This window comes from Apteryx rowi, unplaced genomic scaffold, assembly GCF_003343035.1.
Source record: "Apteryx rowi isolate R43461 unplaced genomic scaffold, aptRow1 scaffold_266, whole genome shotgun sequence".
NCBI lineage: Eukaryota > Metazoa > Chordata > Aves > Apterygiformes > Apterygidae > Apteryx > Apteryx rowi.
This window is the reverse complement of record NW_020449041.1, coordinates 310,680-330,996: the sequence shown is the minus strand read 5'-3', so window position 1 is coordinate 330,996 and position 20,317 is coordinate 310,680. Positions and strand designations below refer to the sequence as shown.

The 20,317-nt window shown below is 39.6% G+C and overlaps 1 protein-coding gene across 1 annotated transcript; it reads right to left on the bottom strand.

Moving 5' to 3' along the window:
* Window positions 1–1,021: 1,021 nt before the first annotated feature.
* EAF1 (ELL associated factor 1) lies at window positions 1,022–16,664 on the bottom strand (the record flags this gene model as incomplete). The annotated part of the gene is made up of 5 exons (XM_026067999.1): window positions 1,022–1,314; window positions 3,453–3,683; window positions 10,334–10,500; window positions 13,115–13,251; window positions 16,548–16,664. Coding segments are annotated over 5 exons (699 nt in total), but the record flags the coding sequence as incomplete, so codon positions are not given.
* Between the last annotated feature and the right edge of the window lie 3,653 nt (window positions 16,665–20,317).

The following is a 20,317-nucleotide window of genomic DNA, read 5'->3' as shown; positions in this document are numbered from 1 at the left end:
CAGTAAACAAACAGGAGTTAAAACACAAACAGACTGACAAAAGCTGTGTAAAGCAAACATTTAGGCATCCAATTCAGCTTTGCATTCTCCTGGATTACACTAGAACTACTGAGTCACTTGCCCTTTGCCACTTGAGTTCTAGCCCTTTAAACACCCTTAAATGGAGGTGAATTTCACCCTATGCAAATATTTCTTGTTTTCTTCCATCCAACAAACAATATGGACTGAAGTCTACCTCAACAACTGCAGTGAGAGAGAGACTTCTGCTGTTTAATCATCTTTAGTTGAGTTCTATCTTCTTTCTGCATTCTCTAGGAAACTGCAAACAGTGCTATGGTCTTAAACTTCAGAAAGTCCCACATCTTGTATTTGAGACACTGCAGTTTCACTAGGAATCAGGCTCCTAAATATTTCTGAAGATCTGGGTGTGAATGTCTGAATTAAATGAGACACTGCAGTTGCACGAGAAAATGCTGCTCTAGTTCTTATTTGGATGGGTTTAGATGACTGATGTATATCTTTTATCCTGCTAGAGCAACAGCTCTCAGAGTGCACCTGGCCTGTATGTGAAATATAGTTCTTGTATGCAAAAGCAATCTGAAGAGTTTTCAGTATTGTTCCCTGTCTGAAAGGTGGGAGGAATTCAAACTGTTTAAAAAACCTACTATAAGGCACTGGTGCAGCAAGGTTTGTGATGAACAAAGTTTTATGACTTCTCTTTTCCAGCTGTTTAAATGTCCATCAAATCAACCATAAATAGCAATAAAGACATTAGAAAAGCCCCAAACTGAAGAAATCAACTTACAGTTGAAGCTTAATTTATGACAATCCCACTTCAATGCACACTCTAGCTCCTGCATGTTTTTTTTAAACTCACTGTTGGCTCATGCTCACTCTATATACAAAAATCCCCCTGCCAAGTTACACCGGTTCTGAATATCTTCTACAAAGAAGAAATTTTTAGATGACTGCAAGAGGCTACACATTAAGCTCACAGATAAGGAACAGACAGGAACATATATTGGCTTACTCACTGTACATATCTATTTAAAACTTTAAAGAATAAGAATATACACAAAATATACACTTAATACACAAAGTAAAACTGCCTTCAGCATTTGATATTTGGGAGGGTGATGCATTTCTTCTATTAAAATTCCACTCATGGAACTATCCCTGTACCAGCTCCGCTTCATAAGTGATAGGATCACTGCAAAGTAAATTAGTTCTTCATGTATATGCAACAGAACCAGCAAAAGCTCAGCCTCTAGTCATCACTGTCGCTCCCAGACTCACTCAACTGCAAGTCATTCCCTATGGAAAAGAAAAACAACAAAACACAACAATGGGGTAGAAGTTAATTCACATTTCATTGCAATCAAACCAAAGAATAGTCACATTTAAACTAGAACATTTAAATAAGAATAACACAAGAATCAAATGCAAACATCATTTCAGTCATTTAATGAAACTGCTCTCCATGACCAAGAACATTACAAGCTGCACAAGGCTATTATATGGCCTGATCCAGGTCAAACCAAGACTCCTTGGCCTCATAGCTCCCAAATGCTGTCTCCTAGTGGGAGAGCAGCATTCCCCTCACTAGCAGCCATGGAAGGAACTCCACCCAGCCAAACTCCTGCACATGGCTCTGGGGCAAGGCACTGGGGAATTTCCTGGCTTCACTGACCCTATTAAAATAAACTTTTTTGTTTCAGGGAGGGTTGGGTAGCCAAGGCAAGGCCTCTGTGCGTCAATAAACCAGAAGGAATGTTACAGTAATTGCAAATCAAGGCTATCGGCTGAACTAAGCTGACACAGAGTGTGAAGAGGAAGGAAGGCTAACCCCCGCCCCCCCAAAGCGCAAAGAGATCAGACACAAGAAGGCCTAGATCTGGATTAAACCTACAGTCTCCAATCTCTGTCTTGCAGAGCTCTATGGATTTGGGGGAGATAAAGGGGTAGAAGAGTGCAAAAATAATGTTTCTGTTCTGGTAACTGAACTTAGGTCTTAAGAGCATTCTCTCATGACCCACCCCAAACACAGGTGCCCCCCAGAGCAACTATGCAATGGCAACTGATCTGCGGAAAAAAAGCTGAAAAAAAACCAGCTTGGGTTAGGGGTGCTTCTCCCCATGCAGATGGGCACCAGAGACTTGCATGCTCAAGGGCAAAAATCACTGCCTAAAAAAAGGAGTGACCTTACCAGTTCCCAAATACAGGTTCACAAACCCTCCTGGGGTCAGAGGCTTCTTAAAATTCAGTGATCTAGGCAGTACCTGTAGTCACAGCCCAAGAGAAGCAGGGAAGAGGCATCTCAAAACCAGAAACAGTTTGGAAGCTACTGCCTTAATCAGAGCCTACCTCAAAAAAAACCCCCAAAACAAAAAAAAAAAAACCCAAACCCACACCCCACAATGGCAAGAGTCCTGACTTTGTTGAATTCTGGATCTCACCCAAGGGTCACCTCAGGCATTCATTAGTGACAGGAACCCTGACTGGCCTCTCCAGTTTTTCAGCAGGCCTTTTCAGTATTGTCAGTATAATATCAGAACTTGCCTTCTTTAAGCTGGAAGCCCTACATTTATTTGCATTTAAGCTCCACCAATTCCCTATGTGTGGGTGCTGAGAGATGTACTCAAACATGCCTAAGGAAGAATTAGGAATGCTTTATAAYAACTAAGTTTTAGTTTCGTGTTAATGCAAAATTTTAACTTCACTGAGTTAGAATACACCTGACCTAGCATAAAACAAGAGCGACACAGATGTACACCACCTCCCCTGAGGCAGACTGATGGGACAAAACTATCCTTTAAGAATGTTATTAGCACTTTTTAAACAACGGAGTTAGTTTTACTGACTCAATGCTTCCAAACATCATAGCTATAGCATTTTAATCAAATATCTGGCACTTTAAGTTTCACTTCAAAATATGAAATTTGTGAAAATGCAGCTGAAACAAACACAGTAAAAATACTCTGACAAAACATTACAGCTAATAAACAGAGGGCAAAGACCGTGCATTTATGATTACGGCACAGTCTTATGTCATTCACACTTCTCTACTGACTTTTAATCAACTGACACATGTGACAACCCCACTATTTATTCCTAATCCATGTTTTCACATGAAAACAGTTCCTCCCTCCCATACACCATACCCCTGCACTAATGCTTTATTGCCCACCTGGAGGCTCAAATCAAGGCTCAGCAAGGTCAATGGGGCTGTTGCACTGATGTCCACAGGCTCTGGACCAAACTTAAGTAATCTCCACACCTTCAGACAGGCCTCAGCCTTCTGTTAAAAAAATCTCATCTGCGTATTTCAGTCTGTGAAACTCCCTTCGATAACTTTTTGGCAAACTGTACTTCACAGAGTTAGCTTAATGTGCTAAGAATACAGGTGGTCTCAGGCAGGTTCGCACAGTAATAAGACACAAGCCTTTACTTACGGAGAGTATTCATGAGCTGATTGCTTCCTTGTGGCCTGCTGGTGCCGTTAGCAATGGCATTCCTGTTGTTATACTGCTGGTGTGGTGGCTGCGAAGGGGAAACATGTGCTGGCTCTTCCCCCTCACTGCTGGAGCTTTCATCTTCACTCCCAGATGAGCTCTCCGAATCTGATGAGCTGCTTCCACTGCTGCTACTCATCTGCTCAATAATTTCAACCTCTGCTCTTAGCTCTGAAATAAAAGGACATTCATCCATTTGAAACCATGAATAGGGCCCTATGGAATTTGGGAAAAGAATGTGAAAATGCAATAGTTTCGTCAAGTATAATTGAGAACATCTAAATACCAGACAGACACAGACAGACACAGACAGACACAGACAGACACAGACAGACACAGACAGACACAGACAGACACAGACAGACACAGAAAAACCAAAAAATCCTGACAACTTTTTACCTAGCTGTTACAGCTGAATTTAAAGAAGCAAGAGCACAGTTCAGTATCACAAAGCCTTCATTTCTTTTATTATTATATATATACTTTACACTCTTGAAAGCATTTCCTGATTCATTATTTTCCATAGTTATATGCTCTACATACAAAGTAAGTACATTTCTTGATAGAGTTTTACATGCCAACAGTCAGCCCATTTAGAAGCATCTAAATAAACAGGAACCTAAATTCTATTGAAAGTCAGTGACATATAGGCTTTCGGAAAACACAGAGGGAGAGAGATAGGGCATAGGAACGTGAACACAACAGAAATTGCCCTGACTTAAGATAAAGTATGAAGCAGCTCCAGTGCACAGTCACACGACTCGTTTTAATTAAACTTCAGAAGCTGACAAATGACATCAGATAACTTTGCCGTGGGGCAGATGAGAATATTCATGTGTCAGAGAGTGGTAGCAATACCTTAATCTGCTACAGTGCTTACAGATAGCTAGGAAATACAGAGACTACTCTGAAACTGGGAAGTTATTCAAGTCAGCCACACCCTATTTTAGGGTTTCCAATACAGAGCCACAGTGAAATACCATGACAGCACCATCAGTAACAGTCAGTGTTGGCTAAGGCTGAACAGCTAGTAAGGTAAGTCACCCCAAGCCATATCATTGCTGTATGTTTTTAAATTTGTCACAACTATAGTGTCCTAGACAGTATTATAGGACAACTTCTTTGTATCCACCCACAAAGTCAAGTCTCTAATTACTCAGTCCACCTAGGCAGGTTTCCAACAGACAGCAACATTCACATTTCTGTTAGGTAAAACACGTGAATCTGTACTAGCAGTTCTGTACTGACCGGGTGAGAACTGAGTGCTTGCTCTGGAGAACTCAAAGGCTACAGGGACAAGAAAGAAAGAAGAGAGAGAGCATGCAGGTGTTATCATCTCTACATGACAAATGGGAAACTGAGGCCAGCAGTAATTCACCCCAAATCAGACATGGGAGATATACAAAGTGAGGTGAACCCCAACTCCTCAGCTGGGGGCATCTTTCTGGTGTATAGCACAGCCAGATCATGTAGAAGGAATCTTTCCTTTATGAAAAAAATGGCACAATTTTAATGCTCGTTATCTTGACCTCCTCCAGGAGTAAGGCTGAGCAACTGGAACTCTTCTCTTTTTCAATAAGACCTATTTTCCTTTGGCTGCTTAACACCTTGAAGTAACCAGCTAAGCTTTCAGCCTCTGCACTATTTGCTGAAGAGAGTTCCTCTAGCCAAGCATGTATTGGTTTGAGAAACAGTTTCATTTTGCCAGTTTTAAAACTGCTACTTTTCAATTTCAAAGTTCATAGCTCAGTTTCAATGTTACAGTTATATTCAATTAGAGGCAAGGAAGACACATTAAAGGGGAACAACCACATGGCTAACTCTAGCTGGCTATGTAAGCATAGGGAGGCTCCTGCAACTTAGTTTCTGAAGCTTGATCTCCAACAGCCACCTGCATTACCTGTACTTTATTTGTATGCTATAGTAAAGAGTAAACCTACCTTTTCATCTTTAGGAAATAACAAAAATGACCACTGGAAGAGGGGAGAAGAAAATATGATTAGCCCAACAAAAGATACTATGTTGTACTGTAAGGTCTTTCTCCCTCATCCCCCTCCCAATACAGTCTCACTGGCTTTAAAATTCTGTTTCATGCCTGGAGTCTGAAATACAGATAAATGGACACTTGCAAGTCACTGTTCTCAGATTGCCCCTATCTAGGATTCCAAATTGTAAATGTTCTCTGCGTTCAAGGCTAAGAAATGACAGGGGAAAACTAAAGGAAAGGTAAACAGGAATAACCATTCTTTCCCTTTAAAATGCCCAGATATTTTCCCTGTCTGCTTCTAGTGACCATTACAGTTGCTAATGATAATGTGTTGTTAAAACATCCTAGATTGTAGCAAGTACAATAATCTACAGGCCCCAGTTCATATGGTGAAAAGATTCAATAAACAAACCTATAGAACAACTAGCACCTGAGATTATTCACAGATGCTTACAGGGCTAGAAGGTCTAAGGCTGAAAAGAGAGTGTGTTGGCACACAGGGGTGAGAAGAACATACCAGCCCAGAAAACAGCATATAAAATGGCATGAAGGAAAGAAAGAGAAAAGGGTGGTGGAGCAATCTAAGAGGTTTTGGTGGTGAAAGTGAAAAGATGCAACAAGAAATGCATTCCAGAGAATTAAAGAAAAAAATCTGAACAAGAAGTCTGAATTTGATATAGTAGGCGAGGAGATAACCAAAGAAAGGAAGCAATGTAGTCTGACAGATGGGAAAGGAAGATTAACCTGTCTACTAAATTTGAAATAGAATTAGAAATGAGTGTCAGACTGAAAAGTGAGGGTTTTCTACTGAGGAAGCAGAAAACTGTAAGAGCCTGTAGAAGAGTTTTGGTTATGAGGAGGGAAAGGGAAGATGCCTTGGAAGAAGCAGTAAGGCCCAACACTCAACAGGTGTTGTCAGTGAGAGTAGTTAGGGATGGGAACTCATTCTGAGTCCATTTTCTAATCAGTCATGTGGGCTGGCAGCTTCCTTTCAGGTCTCTTTTGTCTCTTAATTCCTTGAGCCAGGTATTCTAAATGGCTCGTCTGTGCAGATGAGAAAAAATAATTGTTTTCATTAATGTTACGGTGGCTGCTGTGTCGTTAAAAGTCTATCAGGCAAAACTCCAGCAGGACCATTAAGGAAGTCTGTTCAAATCCCTCCAGTGTCACCCTGTGAAAGATGGTGGCTAAGACTACGATGATACCAAAGCCTTAGAGAAAAAACACATCTGCTTTATAATTGTTAGATTTTGCATTTTCCTATTTGCCTATTACACTTAGTGCGGTCATAGTTACTGAAGCCTTGGCTAAATGTTGCCTTGCAGTGACTTCAGTTAAAATAGATGTGTGTGTGTGCATGTACATATACGCCAAGCCGAACAATGAAAGTCAAATCTTTCTTGAATCACTTTTTGCTCCATGAGATCAAACGCCTCACATTGATGCACTTTAAGGTTTAAAAGATGACAAGAGTCAGGATGTGCAGCAGTTACTTTTAAGAAAGCTTTTCATACAGTATATTTCTGAACACTTGCCTTAATTGAGTCTACATCATCTGAAAAGGTTGACATTGTTAGGGGAGCCTTAACTTTTGCACGTTTCATGTTACAACTTTAGGCTCTCTTTCAGGAAAGTAAAACAGCTTACTGCTTTATACTGGCAGTCAATGCAGCAGTTTTCTAGAATAAAAAAATTTTTCAAGGTCAAAAATCATTGTGTGAGCATAGAACAACCTTTTTCAGCAGGGCTGTTTTCTGTACATATTCTGTATCAAATGTCCTAATTTTTCAGTAATCACAGCAAAGGGTTCATGCTTCTTCTCTTAACAATGCTTCTTCTCTTAACAATAATAAGCTATGTAGAAATTTCAACTAAAGCCCTAACCTTGGCCTGCAAAAATACCAAGGACTTTCAGAAATAAAATTCAGCTTTAGGGAGAATAAGGCCCTACATCCATAACAGAATGCTCACTGTTAATAATGGTGTGCAAGGTGGAGAGAAATCAGCTTGATATTGGCCCTTTGAGTATGCAGAGATGACAGCTAAAAGAGGCAATATTTTACAGTGAAGTGCAGCAAATTTGATTGAGATGTCCTTGAGAGACAAACACAGTTCTATGGCATAATCCTTACAGACTACAGCTGCATTTTAGGTAAACAAGACCTGCTTAGATTTTTAAGCACCGAATTCAGTTTCCAAAATAGACATATTCCTGAATTTTTTCAAGTAGTGCATGCTTTAATTATGTCACTGTTATTAAAAACATTTCTGTTGTGGTCAGATATGCCTGATAAATGACAATAATTTCATGCACATAAATGGTACTGTGGTATACATGTGCAAATGTTCACTGCTCAATAAAACGTGATCAGATGTGGCCAAGCATTCAAAAGAACAAGCTCTTAGCCTCTCTTTTGTTCCTTTCAGGCAGGAGGACAATATAAAAGCTTGCGGGGAAAGAGATTGCTTTGGTGCGGAACCCTAGAGACAGCCTCCCAAAGGCCAGCATGGAGGAGAGGACTGCTTCAACTCCCATGCGCTCTGCCTTGGACCTTAGGCACAGCAATTTGGGCAGCTGTGCAATGGGATGGATGTGAGAACTGACCTACCTGAAGGTTCATTTCCCAGCTCGCCTGTAAGGGAGGATATGGGAATGCCAGCTGAAGGCAGTGGGGGAGGCAGAAGCCTGCACTAAACTTGGCTTAAAACCATCGTTAAACCACACCATCACAAGGGCTGTGTGTTACCATACCCTTGAGTAGGGCATACCGGGAGCAGGAGAGGTCACAGTGTCACAGAGCCACTTCCAATAACCTCCTTTGGAGACTGTAAGTTCTGTGCTGTGTCCATTAAAGAAACAACACAGAAGTTCACCTTTATGCTTATTTTGTACAAAGGAGGTAGTTCAACCGAAAGGAAAGTCACTGCTAGCATGGAGAGAACAGTCTTCAGTCCTGTTATCTTTCCTTAACATGCATCTCCATGGCTAAAGACTTTTGAGTTCAAAAGAGACCATCTCATGGCTTGTACAGTTAAGTTGTATTAAATACTGTCATTGTATCACGGTGTCATTTCAGTTCTGCCTTTCCCAGGTAGATTCTCATGACATAAAAGGTTTAATAATGCTGACACTCTAGATATTCAATGCTGGAAGTGATATTCAGAAACTTATATTACTGAAGGATTGAGGAACTCCTAGAAAAGTTATGATGAGCATCTTAGAAAAGTTATAAAGAGCTTATACTGTAAGCAAAGAGAAACTGCTCAGGTACTTGTTCTCTCTCTTTCTGGGCCTTGAAAGAGTCTCTCTACGAAGCACCATATTGGGGTCCTACTTTTAGTACAAGTCAGGTGCTTTTTTGCTTGGTTTTGGAAACAAAACTCTACTTCTTATTTACTTGGAGGTACTTTCCAATAAAAGACATTCAGGTGGCAAAAAAGTTACCAGGACAGTTCTAAACAATGTGACCTACATTCTTAGACCAGTAGAAAACAGTCTTTCTGGAACAGATGGCACACCAGACAAGTATAATTATTTTACTATAAAAACACAACCTTTACAAATTGTTGTACGTCCACAAAARCATGCCCCCATGGTTATGTAACTTATTACACACTAGAGAAAAAAAAAAAAAACCCTATAATTGATTCAGTTATTTAATTGATCTATTGCCTGATATACTCCCCCTTGCCTATTGCAAAGGAAATAAAAATGGCAAAGCAGCTAAGGGAACTATAGCTAGCAATCTCTCAGACTTCAATTCTGTCTTCTGACCATCATCCAGGTATTGAAAATACTACTGCTGTGAAGCTGTGAGACCAGTCAGCTCCTACACAAACACTCATATGGCTTAGCAGTAAAAGTGTCACCTAGTGATCAGCATGAACTGAAAAAAAAAATCTTTGAGTAATTAACATAGTCAGGGCAATTAGCATAGGCTAAGTCTACAGGCAAAAATAGCTATATGGATAAGGGAAGAGACCCAGAAAAAAATAACTAGAGAAAAAGAACAATCTTAGAAGTAAAATAATTGTGTCTGATGCCAGACAAGAAACTAAAGAGAACCAAATAAAAACTTAAATTTAAAATCTTCTGCATTCTGATTGCATTATCAACAGCAAAACCAGGCATCACACCAGCGTGAAAGGAAGGTTTTGGGCAAAGAATCTGAATCCCAGACACCGAACTCTTACATGTCCACAGAGAAACACAGACAAAATGCTGCTTGACCTGGAGACTGGGTTGAGGCAATCATCCCTTCCAGTGCTTCAAGGTGTGGTCATGAGGGTTGCCAGCTCTCTGTGCCTGGCATGGCACAGACTCTAGGTCTTATGATGGGACACAGCTATGCAGCCTTTCCACCCCCTGAGCAAATGCCTCCAACCTTACTCTATGCAGGAATAACTTTTTTCCACTTGATTGCATAACTGGATTTTGGACCATCTGCTTTTGTTGTTGTTGTAGTCGTTGCCTAAGATACCCATTCAACTTGTCTAGCACTCAGCTGCCATAATTTTTTGTGAATTCACACTTATTTGGTCTTTTTTTTAAACACAGAGAAATAGTTTGGAAGAGAGAAAGTTATCAGCAAAGAGGAGGTTCTCTCATGCCAGAAAAGACTGCAGTATAAATACCTATGCTGGCAGAAGAGAATAAATAATTCACTAAGATGCCTTAAAATAAGAAATAAAGAAGACAAACTAACTGTTAAGTACCAGCTTTTAGTCCCTGAACATTTCTAACATGTTTTTATAAATTGCACAGTCATAGTTTTTATTAAAAAGAAGACAGACAAAAACAACCATATCCTGAAAACTACAAACCCTTCTTTACCTCTCTTAATGTCATCCAGTTGAGGCTCAGGCGAAGGGTTATCCTTCAAAGGAGAAGTTTTAGGTCCAACTGCTGGCTTGGTTGGTGCTCTGAACTGTGATGGAGGCTGAGAGGCTCGGGCAGACTGTTGTTCTATTCGGGCCTGGATCTTACTGCTGCCCTCCGCTCTAAAACAACAAAGCAAAGACACTCAGTGGCACCATGCAGCTGTGTTCAGTTTTTTTCAGTATATTTGTATTAATGCATTATCTGTAACTTCATTTTGAAAAACTCTGTTTTGTAAAGCTGCACAGTGAATTATAACCTTTAAACATGCACATACCAAACACTGTTCTCTTTCTATATGCAACACTGCTGTTCTCAACAGCAAATGTGTATATAAAACTGCACTATTACATCTTTACAAAATGTATTTTAAAAACTAGATGTGTTTCAGTGATATCATATTCTCTACTGGGAGAGCAACGAAGGCTTTAATTTAACAATTTATATTTGTATTAAAAAAAAAAAAAGAGAGTTAGCAACCACAGAAATTTGAAGTCTGACTACAGTATAAGAAAATCCACTCGTAACAAAATCCTGCTTAGAACAATCATAGTAAAAGAAGGAATTTTCTCACTTGTAACCAAACCTTCTCAGACTGAAACTCTTACAGGTCAACCTGACTAAAGCAACCATGGGGTTACTGCTAAATCAGCAAACAAGCATCTATTCATGGTTTTTCACTCATTTGCTCTTGTCCCTTAAAATACAGTTTAAAAATGTTTCCTTAGTGGGAAGAATACTATGCCTAGGTGCTCAATTCAAACCATGTGTTTCATCAGTTTTCTGAATCAATAAATTGCTAAATCCTAGAACAGCGAATACCCTGGCAGAGAAAAACAAACAAACAAACAAACATTCTACTCAGGTTCCTCTAAGGTACATCATAACCAGGATAAAGTATGTGGCATGTTTATCACATATCACAAAAGCCTTTGTGGTATGTCTCTATGTAGTGTAGTACAGAAACAGCTTACAAGTCTTAGGTCTAAACTTCGGTCCTAGTAAGATCCCAACTCAGCAACGTGACATTTTGTGCCCTTGAGCTGATCCCACTGAGAAACAAGTTAAACTAGTCCATGTGGAAGTTCCTGGGACTTCATCTAAACCACTTCCAGCACCTGATCTAATGCGTTTAGAGCTAACTCCAGTATCTCTGTGCTGCATTGCACTGTAGATGCAACCTCAAATATTAAACACAGAACCACCTCTTCATTCATCACCGAAATGCAGCTATTAGATAACACATTAATACAGTGTACATAGTTGTTTACAACAGAAGTAGCCTATTTGGGAATACACCCACTAGATCATGTGAAAGATAAAAACAGAAAATTGTTTCCAGTATTAATTATGCTCTCAGAACTAAAGATTTTAAGTAGAAAAAGCACATTTACCCCCCGTCTGAATGTTATTAGGGCATTAATACTAAAAATTCTGCCTCCACAGGGTGTCAACAGGTCTTTAAAGACCAAAGTAGCCAAGAAAAAAACCCCACTTCTGATCTAAAAAACTGAATGACTTCCCAAATCACAGTTCCTCACAACAGAGGTCCCCATTTTTTTCTTGCCCACCTCTGCTTGAGAAAACTGGAAATATTTAACACTTCACTGGACCCAAACACTTCACAGGACCCAAGCCCTTCTGCACTTCTTTGCTCCCCTCTGACTTTAGCTTCACCTGGCCAAAATCCAGCAGAACACAAATTGCTGGGGCTTCAAATCTCGTCTCTAATGCACTCATATCCACTGGACAAGATGCCTTGCCTTTGAATGCTACATGGATGAGTTTTCACATCACTAACTCAGAGGAGTTACAGCCCATTTACTTTGAACTCAATATGTTCTTTGGTAAACTTCCAGCCAAATGCTGATGAGCTGTAACCCACACATCTATATAGCTTTAGTAGCTAAAAGTTCTACACTGCAACAAAATACTTCTCTTTTTAAAAAAATGTATCACATTTGTAAAAGTATTTAAGAGCATCTTCTGCATGAGACATCTGAATAACTGCTTTGTCATTGGATCTCAATAACTGATGAGTCCAGTGGTGTTGAAAGAATGTGATTCAGAGAATTCAGGTACTTGCAGATCAGCAAGAGTACTAAAAATGTTTCAACTGCACACTTTGTAGGGTGGAATTTGTGCAGTGAAATATGAGTATTGGATCAGAGAGGACTTCTGGCCTCAGCAACTTGTCTAGGCAAAGCCTTACAACCATTATTTCTTCAGTTTTCTCCCCCCTATCCCCTATCTGGAGTCTTTGGACTTTTGCACCACTTGATATATCAATCCAATGCAGGGATGAGTGTTTCTTGCTCCTTAACAGTATGTTATTAAAGCTTCATGACTCCCAGAGGAAGTTGCAGGGAACAAACCTGGGAAGTCCAACAATCCTTTTGACAGGCTAACATTTCCATCTTCTTCAACTAACTAGAGATTCCTGAAAAACATCCCATCTTTTAGCCAGCTTACAAAGCTCCAAATCATCAGAAATGTTTCATTGCAAACTATAATTATGTCCTTTCAGCAGTGGAGAATTTACTAATTCTTTACTCTTGGATTCACACTTCCAACAGCTATTTGCATTTTTAGGCAAGATAATTGGCCCATAAGGTTTAGTAATTAAACATTACTAGAAAATAAAAGGAAATTGAGCTCAGGTTCAAACGACACAGTCTGAATAGAAAACTTCAGCAAGAATTCATGCTATTAACTTAGTCCTGTCCCCAGCTTTACCTTGTTTTCTTCACTTGAATGCTGCTACTGAGTTTTTCCAGTACATACTCCCCAGTGTCATGATTGATAATAAGCACACAGTCTTTCTGGTATGGTCTTTTATTTCCTTTAAACACAGTCATTGGTGGAGTTGAACCCTGGTGTCAAAGAAAAAGCACACATTTGTTTGGTTATACGCCCTACCCAAATAGTTTATAAATGCTAAGTCAAATGAATATATATTGTTCTGACCTAGAGACTAAGAAGTTAACGTTCAGTTCCTACAGAAAATGTTCATTCATGAAAAGGGAAAAATACATTTATATGCAGCAGATCAGATGTTTCCTCACAGCATTATTATGCCTTTCATCATTTTAAATGTCTCTGCAGTGACAAAACATCCTCTCTTTACTTGCCATTATTTACAGTCCTCCTTCCCAAAATGGTAACTTGATGGTAATTTGAATAGCTAGCTGTGACAAATGTCAGGAATTTTCTTGAAATTTCTGCTCTGGAAATCTTGAACTTGGACAAGAAATAAAATTCTGATTATTCATGTAGCAGAACTGTCATCTAAAGAAGTGTGTGGTCAATTGACACAATATCTAAACTGCTTTGTATTTAATATATCAAATTAAAAAAAAAGGAATACTTTTATACTAGATTATATGCAACTGTCACACACTGTGTAAGAACAACTACCTTCTTCAAAGTCAGATTAGCATGTGGATGCTGAACAATTACAATTAAACATATTCTCAAAAGCAAATGGGGGTATTTTGACTCCTTCCGGAAAGCCCCCAAGTCCACACAATGCTGCACAGAGCCACAGAAACCTAATGGCTTAGACTGAGAAGCAATAAAGGCAAATTCATGTGGTGTTGCACACCGGCAAACACTGCTGAGACTGGGCTCATCTGCACTGCATCCATGTACAAGCTGGCCCACACAATGGTTTTGCGGTAGAGGAGGCAGAATCAGTTACGGTCTATCTGAACACAGCAGCGTGGACCTGGCCATATCAAAGAAAGGACATGTTTACTCAAGGGACACATACGCAAGTGTATTCTCAGCTGTGAAACCTACCTAGATTTCATATGTATATGAGCTACAGAAATAAAAAAATATATATATTTATTCATGCACCTTGGCACATGCTGGACAGCAATTGAAACCAAGGACAAGAGGAAAAAAATATGCTCTTCCACATTTTATTCTAAATAGCAGAAAGAACAATTAAAATTTAAACACTCAGAATGAAACCCCTAAACTCAATATTGTTAATATGTTTGAATATGTTTGAATCTAAAATGAGTCTGGAACAGTAAGAGTAAAATAAATCAGAACTCCTCACAAAGATACAGTAAGAGTACGGTTCAGAGAAGATCATAGACTCACAACAGTCAAATCTTCAAAGACATTTTATATTTTTAACATTCCTACATCTGGGAGAGGAAAAACATCATTTAAGAGGATAAAAAGTAAGCTGAAAGTCAAAGCCAGTTCACTGCTGACAGATAAGTCAGGAAGCATAAAGCACAAATACAATGCAAACTGATAAAAGTTTGTAGCCTATTATTCTGCTACCCAGAAACCTCCTAACTCAGAAAAGTCTGTAATTTTGGCTAAAAAATAAGCAGAAATGGAAGCCCTTTTTAAGCAAATTAACAGTCCCACCCTTTTACTTGAAATTAAACATTTAAATGTTTTAAGGTTAGTGCCTAAATAACACTGGCTTACAGATCCTGCTGATAAGAGGATAGAAAAAGAAGGTAAGTGAAACAGGTGACATTTAACCAGATTTGTTTTCAAAAGTGAGGGGTTTTTTTTAATCAAGAAAAAATTCTTCACTTCCCCAACCAAGACTGATTATCAAATATTAGAGTTACTAAATTCACAAGTAGGAATAGTAGTTCAAGTTATCCAAGCAGCAACGGACACCAGAAAACTCCACTGAACAAATCATCAAACAGATATCCTCAGGGATCAGGCAATTTCAAAAAACAAGTTGGAATCTGAATCCTACCCAGTTTTTGGGCAACTGAGAAGCAAAGCAGGATCCAAGAAATTCAGTAAACCTTGTAAGGATGAAATGATCCCAAAACTTCCAGCTAACTCTACTGAACTTAGGCAACACTGTCTTGGAAAAACATGCACACAGCAGCTGCGTTTTGTGCGGTTAGCTGCATAACCCTCCAGAGCATACTAGAATCACAGAATCACAGAATCGCTGAGGTTGGAAGGGACCTCTGGAGATCATCTAGTCCAACCCCCCTGCTCAAGCAGGGTCACCTAGAGCACATTGCACAGGATTGCAAGCTGAAAGCTGTTCATGCTCATGGGAAGACAATCAAAATAAACCCATCAGTACAGAGATTTGGAAAGGGACATTACAAGCATTTTTGTTCAAAACAAAAGATAAAGAAACAACACAATTGCCAGTCAAAGATGAATGTCACTGCTATTAATCATATTATTTTCTGTTATATTTAACACTACTATATTCAATATTTTTATAGACAAACAGCAACTATGCAACATCCTGCAGCACTAAAGATGACCAATGCCATATAAAAAAGGGTGAGGCAAGCAGGTAAACCCTCATTTGGTGAGAATTATCACATTATCTAGCAATTAAAAATGTCAACATAATAGAATAAACAATACCAAAAGGATCTGACACACGGCTTCTAAACTGACTGTTGCCCCCTCCACAAACACCAAAGCTATCTGTGTCTGAATTCTGGTTTATTGGCTTGACACAGAGCGTTAGCTTCAGCTAATAAACAAATCCAGTTTCAGAACGCAAGCACTTTCTTTTGTTTTTGTAAGGAAATCACTGATCTTTCAATTACAAAACAGCTGCACCTATGAACAGTTTGATCATTTATTTTATTGCTGTTTGACCATCATCCTCACACAGTAGACCTTTACAGCATAATTTGAGGAGGAAGTGGACAGACACTTCATCGCTACTACACACGCTACATCACATTCCACTGATAAACCTAAAGGCACGGAACAATCTATGCTATTTGTACATGCTTTAGTAATGGAAAGCACAGACATAAAGGCCTATCTGTGGCTTTTGAATATCAAATCTTGACTCAACTCAAAACTACTCTGCCTTTCTTCCTTAAGCCACAGCACTAAAAATTAATGAAAACTAGGTACAAGCTTTCAGTTAATAGTAAAGTCTTCTTGTTTGTCAAGGAATAGTAGAAAGGAAGGAATCAAATGCAAAGAACAGACTGGAACCTCACAACTACAATCCTTTACAAAGTCTCAGTCGGCCTTTCCTAAGGTAACACATTACAATTCTGGCAGCTCAAATATTGAATTCACTTGTTTTAACAAAGATGAAAGTAGCATTTACAGTAGATTGTACCTACACAGCAACTACCTGTAAATTTGTTAGAGAGTAAACATACAATATAACATACAACATACTTACTGGAATATGTGGCAAGGTGATTGTTACTTCGTCTCCTTTACCAACGTGTAGCTCTCCTTCACAAGATGTATCAATTGATGCTGGTTTAAAGTCATCTAAAGAAGAAAATAATTTGGATTATATTCATATGTGAAACTGTTTCTTAGAGCCTTCATAATTCATCCTCCCCTGTAAAAAGTCACTGCATATTTACTGTGATTATAGGGGACATTAAAACACATGCTAGTGTTTACAGCAGGGGTAGAATAATATACCAGTGCAATGTGTCTATGCTCAGAGCCCCAGTCACATGATGACATCAGATTCTAAATTTACTTTTTAAAATGGAAGTAAGTTTCTAGACCTTTGTGTTTGAAAGGTCAAAAGCAGACTTCTCCCAACAAAGGCAGTACAGTGACACTTGATTCTGCAGACAAGTGTAACACCTTTCCATGCACCTCCTAAGGGTATTAAGGACAAGCCCAAGTGCTCTGTATGGGTCTTGCCAATTCCAAACCAGAGGACACCTTTGTCCCTGACAAAGACTAACTTAGTGAGACCACCCCAGTTAGCCTCACTGATATTTCTGACTATGTAACAGCCTTTTTGCCTCCATACCTCCACCTCAAGGGCAGAGTAACTTCTTTCTTCACAGGCGGGGTCTGAGAGAGGTGTGGGTCTTACCTCACCAGGCTTCGTGCTAGGCTAAAGCCACCGTGAATAGAGAGCACGACTAAGGGAAGACACTGTGATAGCTTTAAGCCGCCCCTAGTTTAAAGTGGTTTTGCTGGCTTGTATAGAATGCTCTGTCCCCCAAGCAACACACTTTTGTTTAGTGTATTTAGTTGAATTAAGAACATTTTAACTTCAAGGTATTTTCCCCTCAATTACTCTGCTGTGCTGATGAGCCATAAAAAACAGAACAAATGACCAGAACACATAACATTCTGACAGAGGATTTAGACAAAGTGAAATAATATCAGACAGATATGGATATAGGATTGTTTTTAAAGCAAGCATCCATTCAATCCTACCATCTCAGAATATGAAGAGGTGCAATTACGTTCACAACCAAGACTTTTAATTATTGCATTAGTTAGGACATTAATATCTCAGAACAAATTTAAAATGTAATTCCACTATGAAAAGCACATTTGCAGGAAAAAAACAGCTTTGTAATAAATTCTCATTAGGAGGACATTAACGTCTAACTGAATTTTACTTTGACAGCACAACAAGCAAAATCAGGCACACTTGACTTAATCCTCATGCCTTAACTGCCAGACCAAATCATATCCTTGGTTTTCATCTGAACAATCTATTTCTAGCTATTGTTTCCCATCTACTTTACATGCAAGCTTGCTAAATAAAACATAAGCAAGCTGTAGAAAGGCTAGTGTCTTTGCCAAAAGGGATCAAAAGTTCAACAGCAGTCACTAAATGAAAAGGAATATATCACTAATATGCTTCTTTCTTAGATATCAGGAAAATACAGAATTATTTCAAGCAAATACTCAAACAATAAATTGTTTTCTTTTTGAAAGCTTACTAGCTGTATATGTGTGGCTAATTTTCCTGTAGATGGAGTGCACATATGTCCACCTAAATGTAACTGTAGTCCTTTTTCCAAAAGTCAAGTTTCTTTAGATGTGTTTTCCATGGATAATCTAGTCTTTTCCATTCCGAATTTCATAAACATTACAGAAAATAATGAGGTATTTTAAGGAGGAAGAGACAAATTTAGCCTGCAAAATCTTCTTACCATAGTTTGTATGAAGAGGATTAGGGGAACAATATGATGCTCAGATCCCAGACTAATCATTTAAGATCAACAGTTAGAAGAAAAAGTTATAGCCAGGAAAGCAAAAGAGATCTCACTTGAAAGTCAGTGACTGAAAAAACAGCACACAGAAAACTCTTTGAAAATAAAACTGCATTCTTTCTGTTGTAGTTTGATGTGCCTTGGCTTTGCAATCCCTTGAGAAATTGATTATTGAAGACCTTTCAATTCAAGAAATCCAAAGTATTTTTATCTGGACATGGCTTGGGTTTAATTCATATACTATCAGACAGCAACCTCATTCATTTGATGGTTGGGCTATTTTAAAACTTTGATTTATAAATGAAGATTTATTACTGGACCAGTGCTGGATAAAACTGAGGGTATTATGAATAAACAGTTAAATATACCAAACATATGGTAGGGTATTCTTTAGCATCGTGGGATTATGTAAGTATAATAGAGAGGTGAACCACACAAAACTTAAGTGTTAATCTACTAGAGAGAGTTTACTATTTAGGGAAATAGCTTCTCTGTAAACACTGATCATCTGCTTGAATAACAGCTCAATCTAGAAAATTGTTCTTTCAAGTCTCACTCAGGTGACTATCTCACTGAAATTACTTACTCATAGTGTATGAAACCAGGCCATGAAACCAGGCCTAAGATTATACATCATATAACAAAAAAATCCTGCTGTTAATAGTATAAATTCCCCACGCTAATACAAAGATACTAAAATATAATTTCAGTATTATTCTCATCTCCTGTTGCTGATTAACTACTAATTTTAAATCCTGGTCTTATTTAGGGGACAAAAAAGCAATTTCTTGTCCACAGAATTCAAATACCGAGATACAGTGATCTCCTCTTCAAAATAAGCTTCTAATATGATATAAAATGTACCCAATGCTAGAAAACAGCAGTTGGAAAAGATGTTTGGTGTCTTACAAAAACACAGTAATCCAGTTTTTCCAAAACAAAATTACTGCTTTAGACCTTGCCTCAGAGTTTCTCTTATACTCTTCAGCATTACCACTTATTAGGCAATACTGTATGTGCCTGAACCATTTCTGCTTGCTTTCCTGGAAAGTGACTTATTATAGACCTATAGAGTCAACATAGCCAGGGAAAAGGTTACTGGGTTACATATTCCCTCATCATGAAAATAACCAGTTAAATTCAAATTGGGGACACTCCAGCTGCAGACAAGCTGTACTCCTTTCCAGCCACTCCTGTCCACACAGGACAAGCCAGACCGGGGCCTGTGGTGACCTGTAACACCAGGGCCATAAGAAAGTGGAAAGCCTCCCCTTTGAGAAGGGGGTTGCTTTATTGCTTTAAACTATTCACGTGCACTTCATGAACAACTCCAAAGCCTGTTCCTCCTCTACAACCTTCCTCCCTCACACTTCCTCACTCTTAGTGCATTCAGCCGAGGCCACGGGCCACGCAGAGACAGAGAGCCACCCTCGCAGCACGACTGTTTTTAAATACTTGCAGTGCAGCCCTGTCTGGCTTTCCCTTGCCCTCCTCCTCCCACCCCCTGGCTGCTCGGGCTGCAGCCACAGAGCCAGAGGGAGAAAATACTGGGGGGGGGGGGAGGAGATGGGTGCTGCGGGGGAGGGGAACCCCGGGGAAGGGAGGATATAGGCACTGAGGGAGGTGGTGAGGGAAGACGGGCGTTGAGGGAGGTGATGAGGGGAGGTGAGTGCTGGGGGGTAGGTCACTGAGGGAAGATGGGTGCTGAGTGGGGAGATGGGGGAGGGGATGGGTGCTGAGGGGAGGTCACTGAGGGAAGATGGGCCCTGATGGGGGTGCTGGAGGGAGATGGGTGCTGAGGGCGGGATCGGGGAAGGGAGGATACAGGCACTGAGGGGGGCGCTGGGGGGAGATGGGCAGAGATGGGCACTGGACTCTGAGGGGACACCAGGAAGAGGGAGGAGAGAGATGTTGGGGGCAGGAACAGGCGCTGAGGACGGTGTGGGGGAAAGGAGGGAGATGGGCCCTT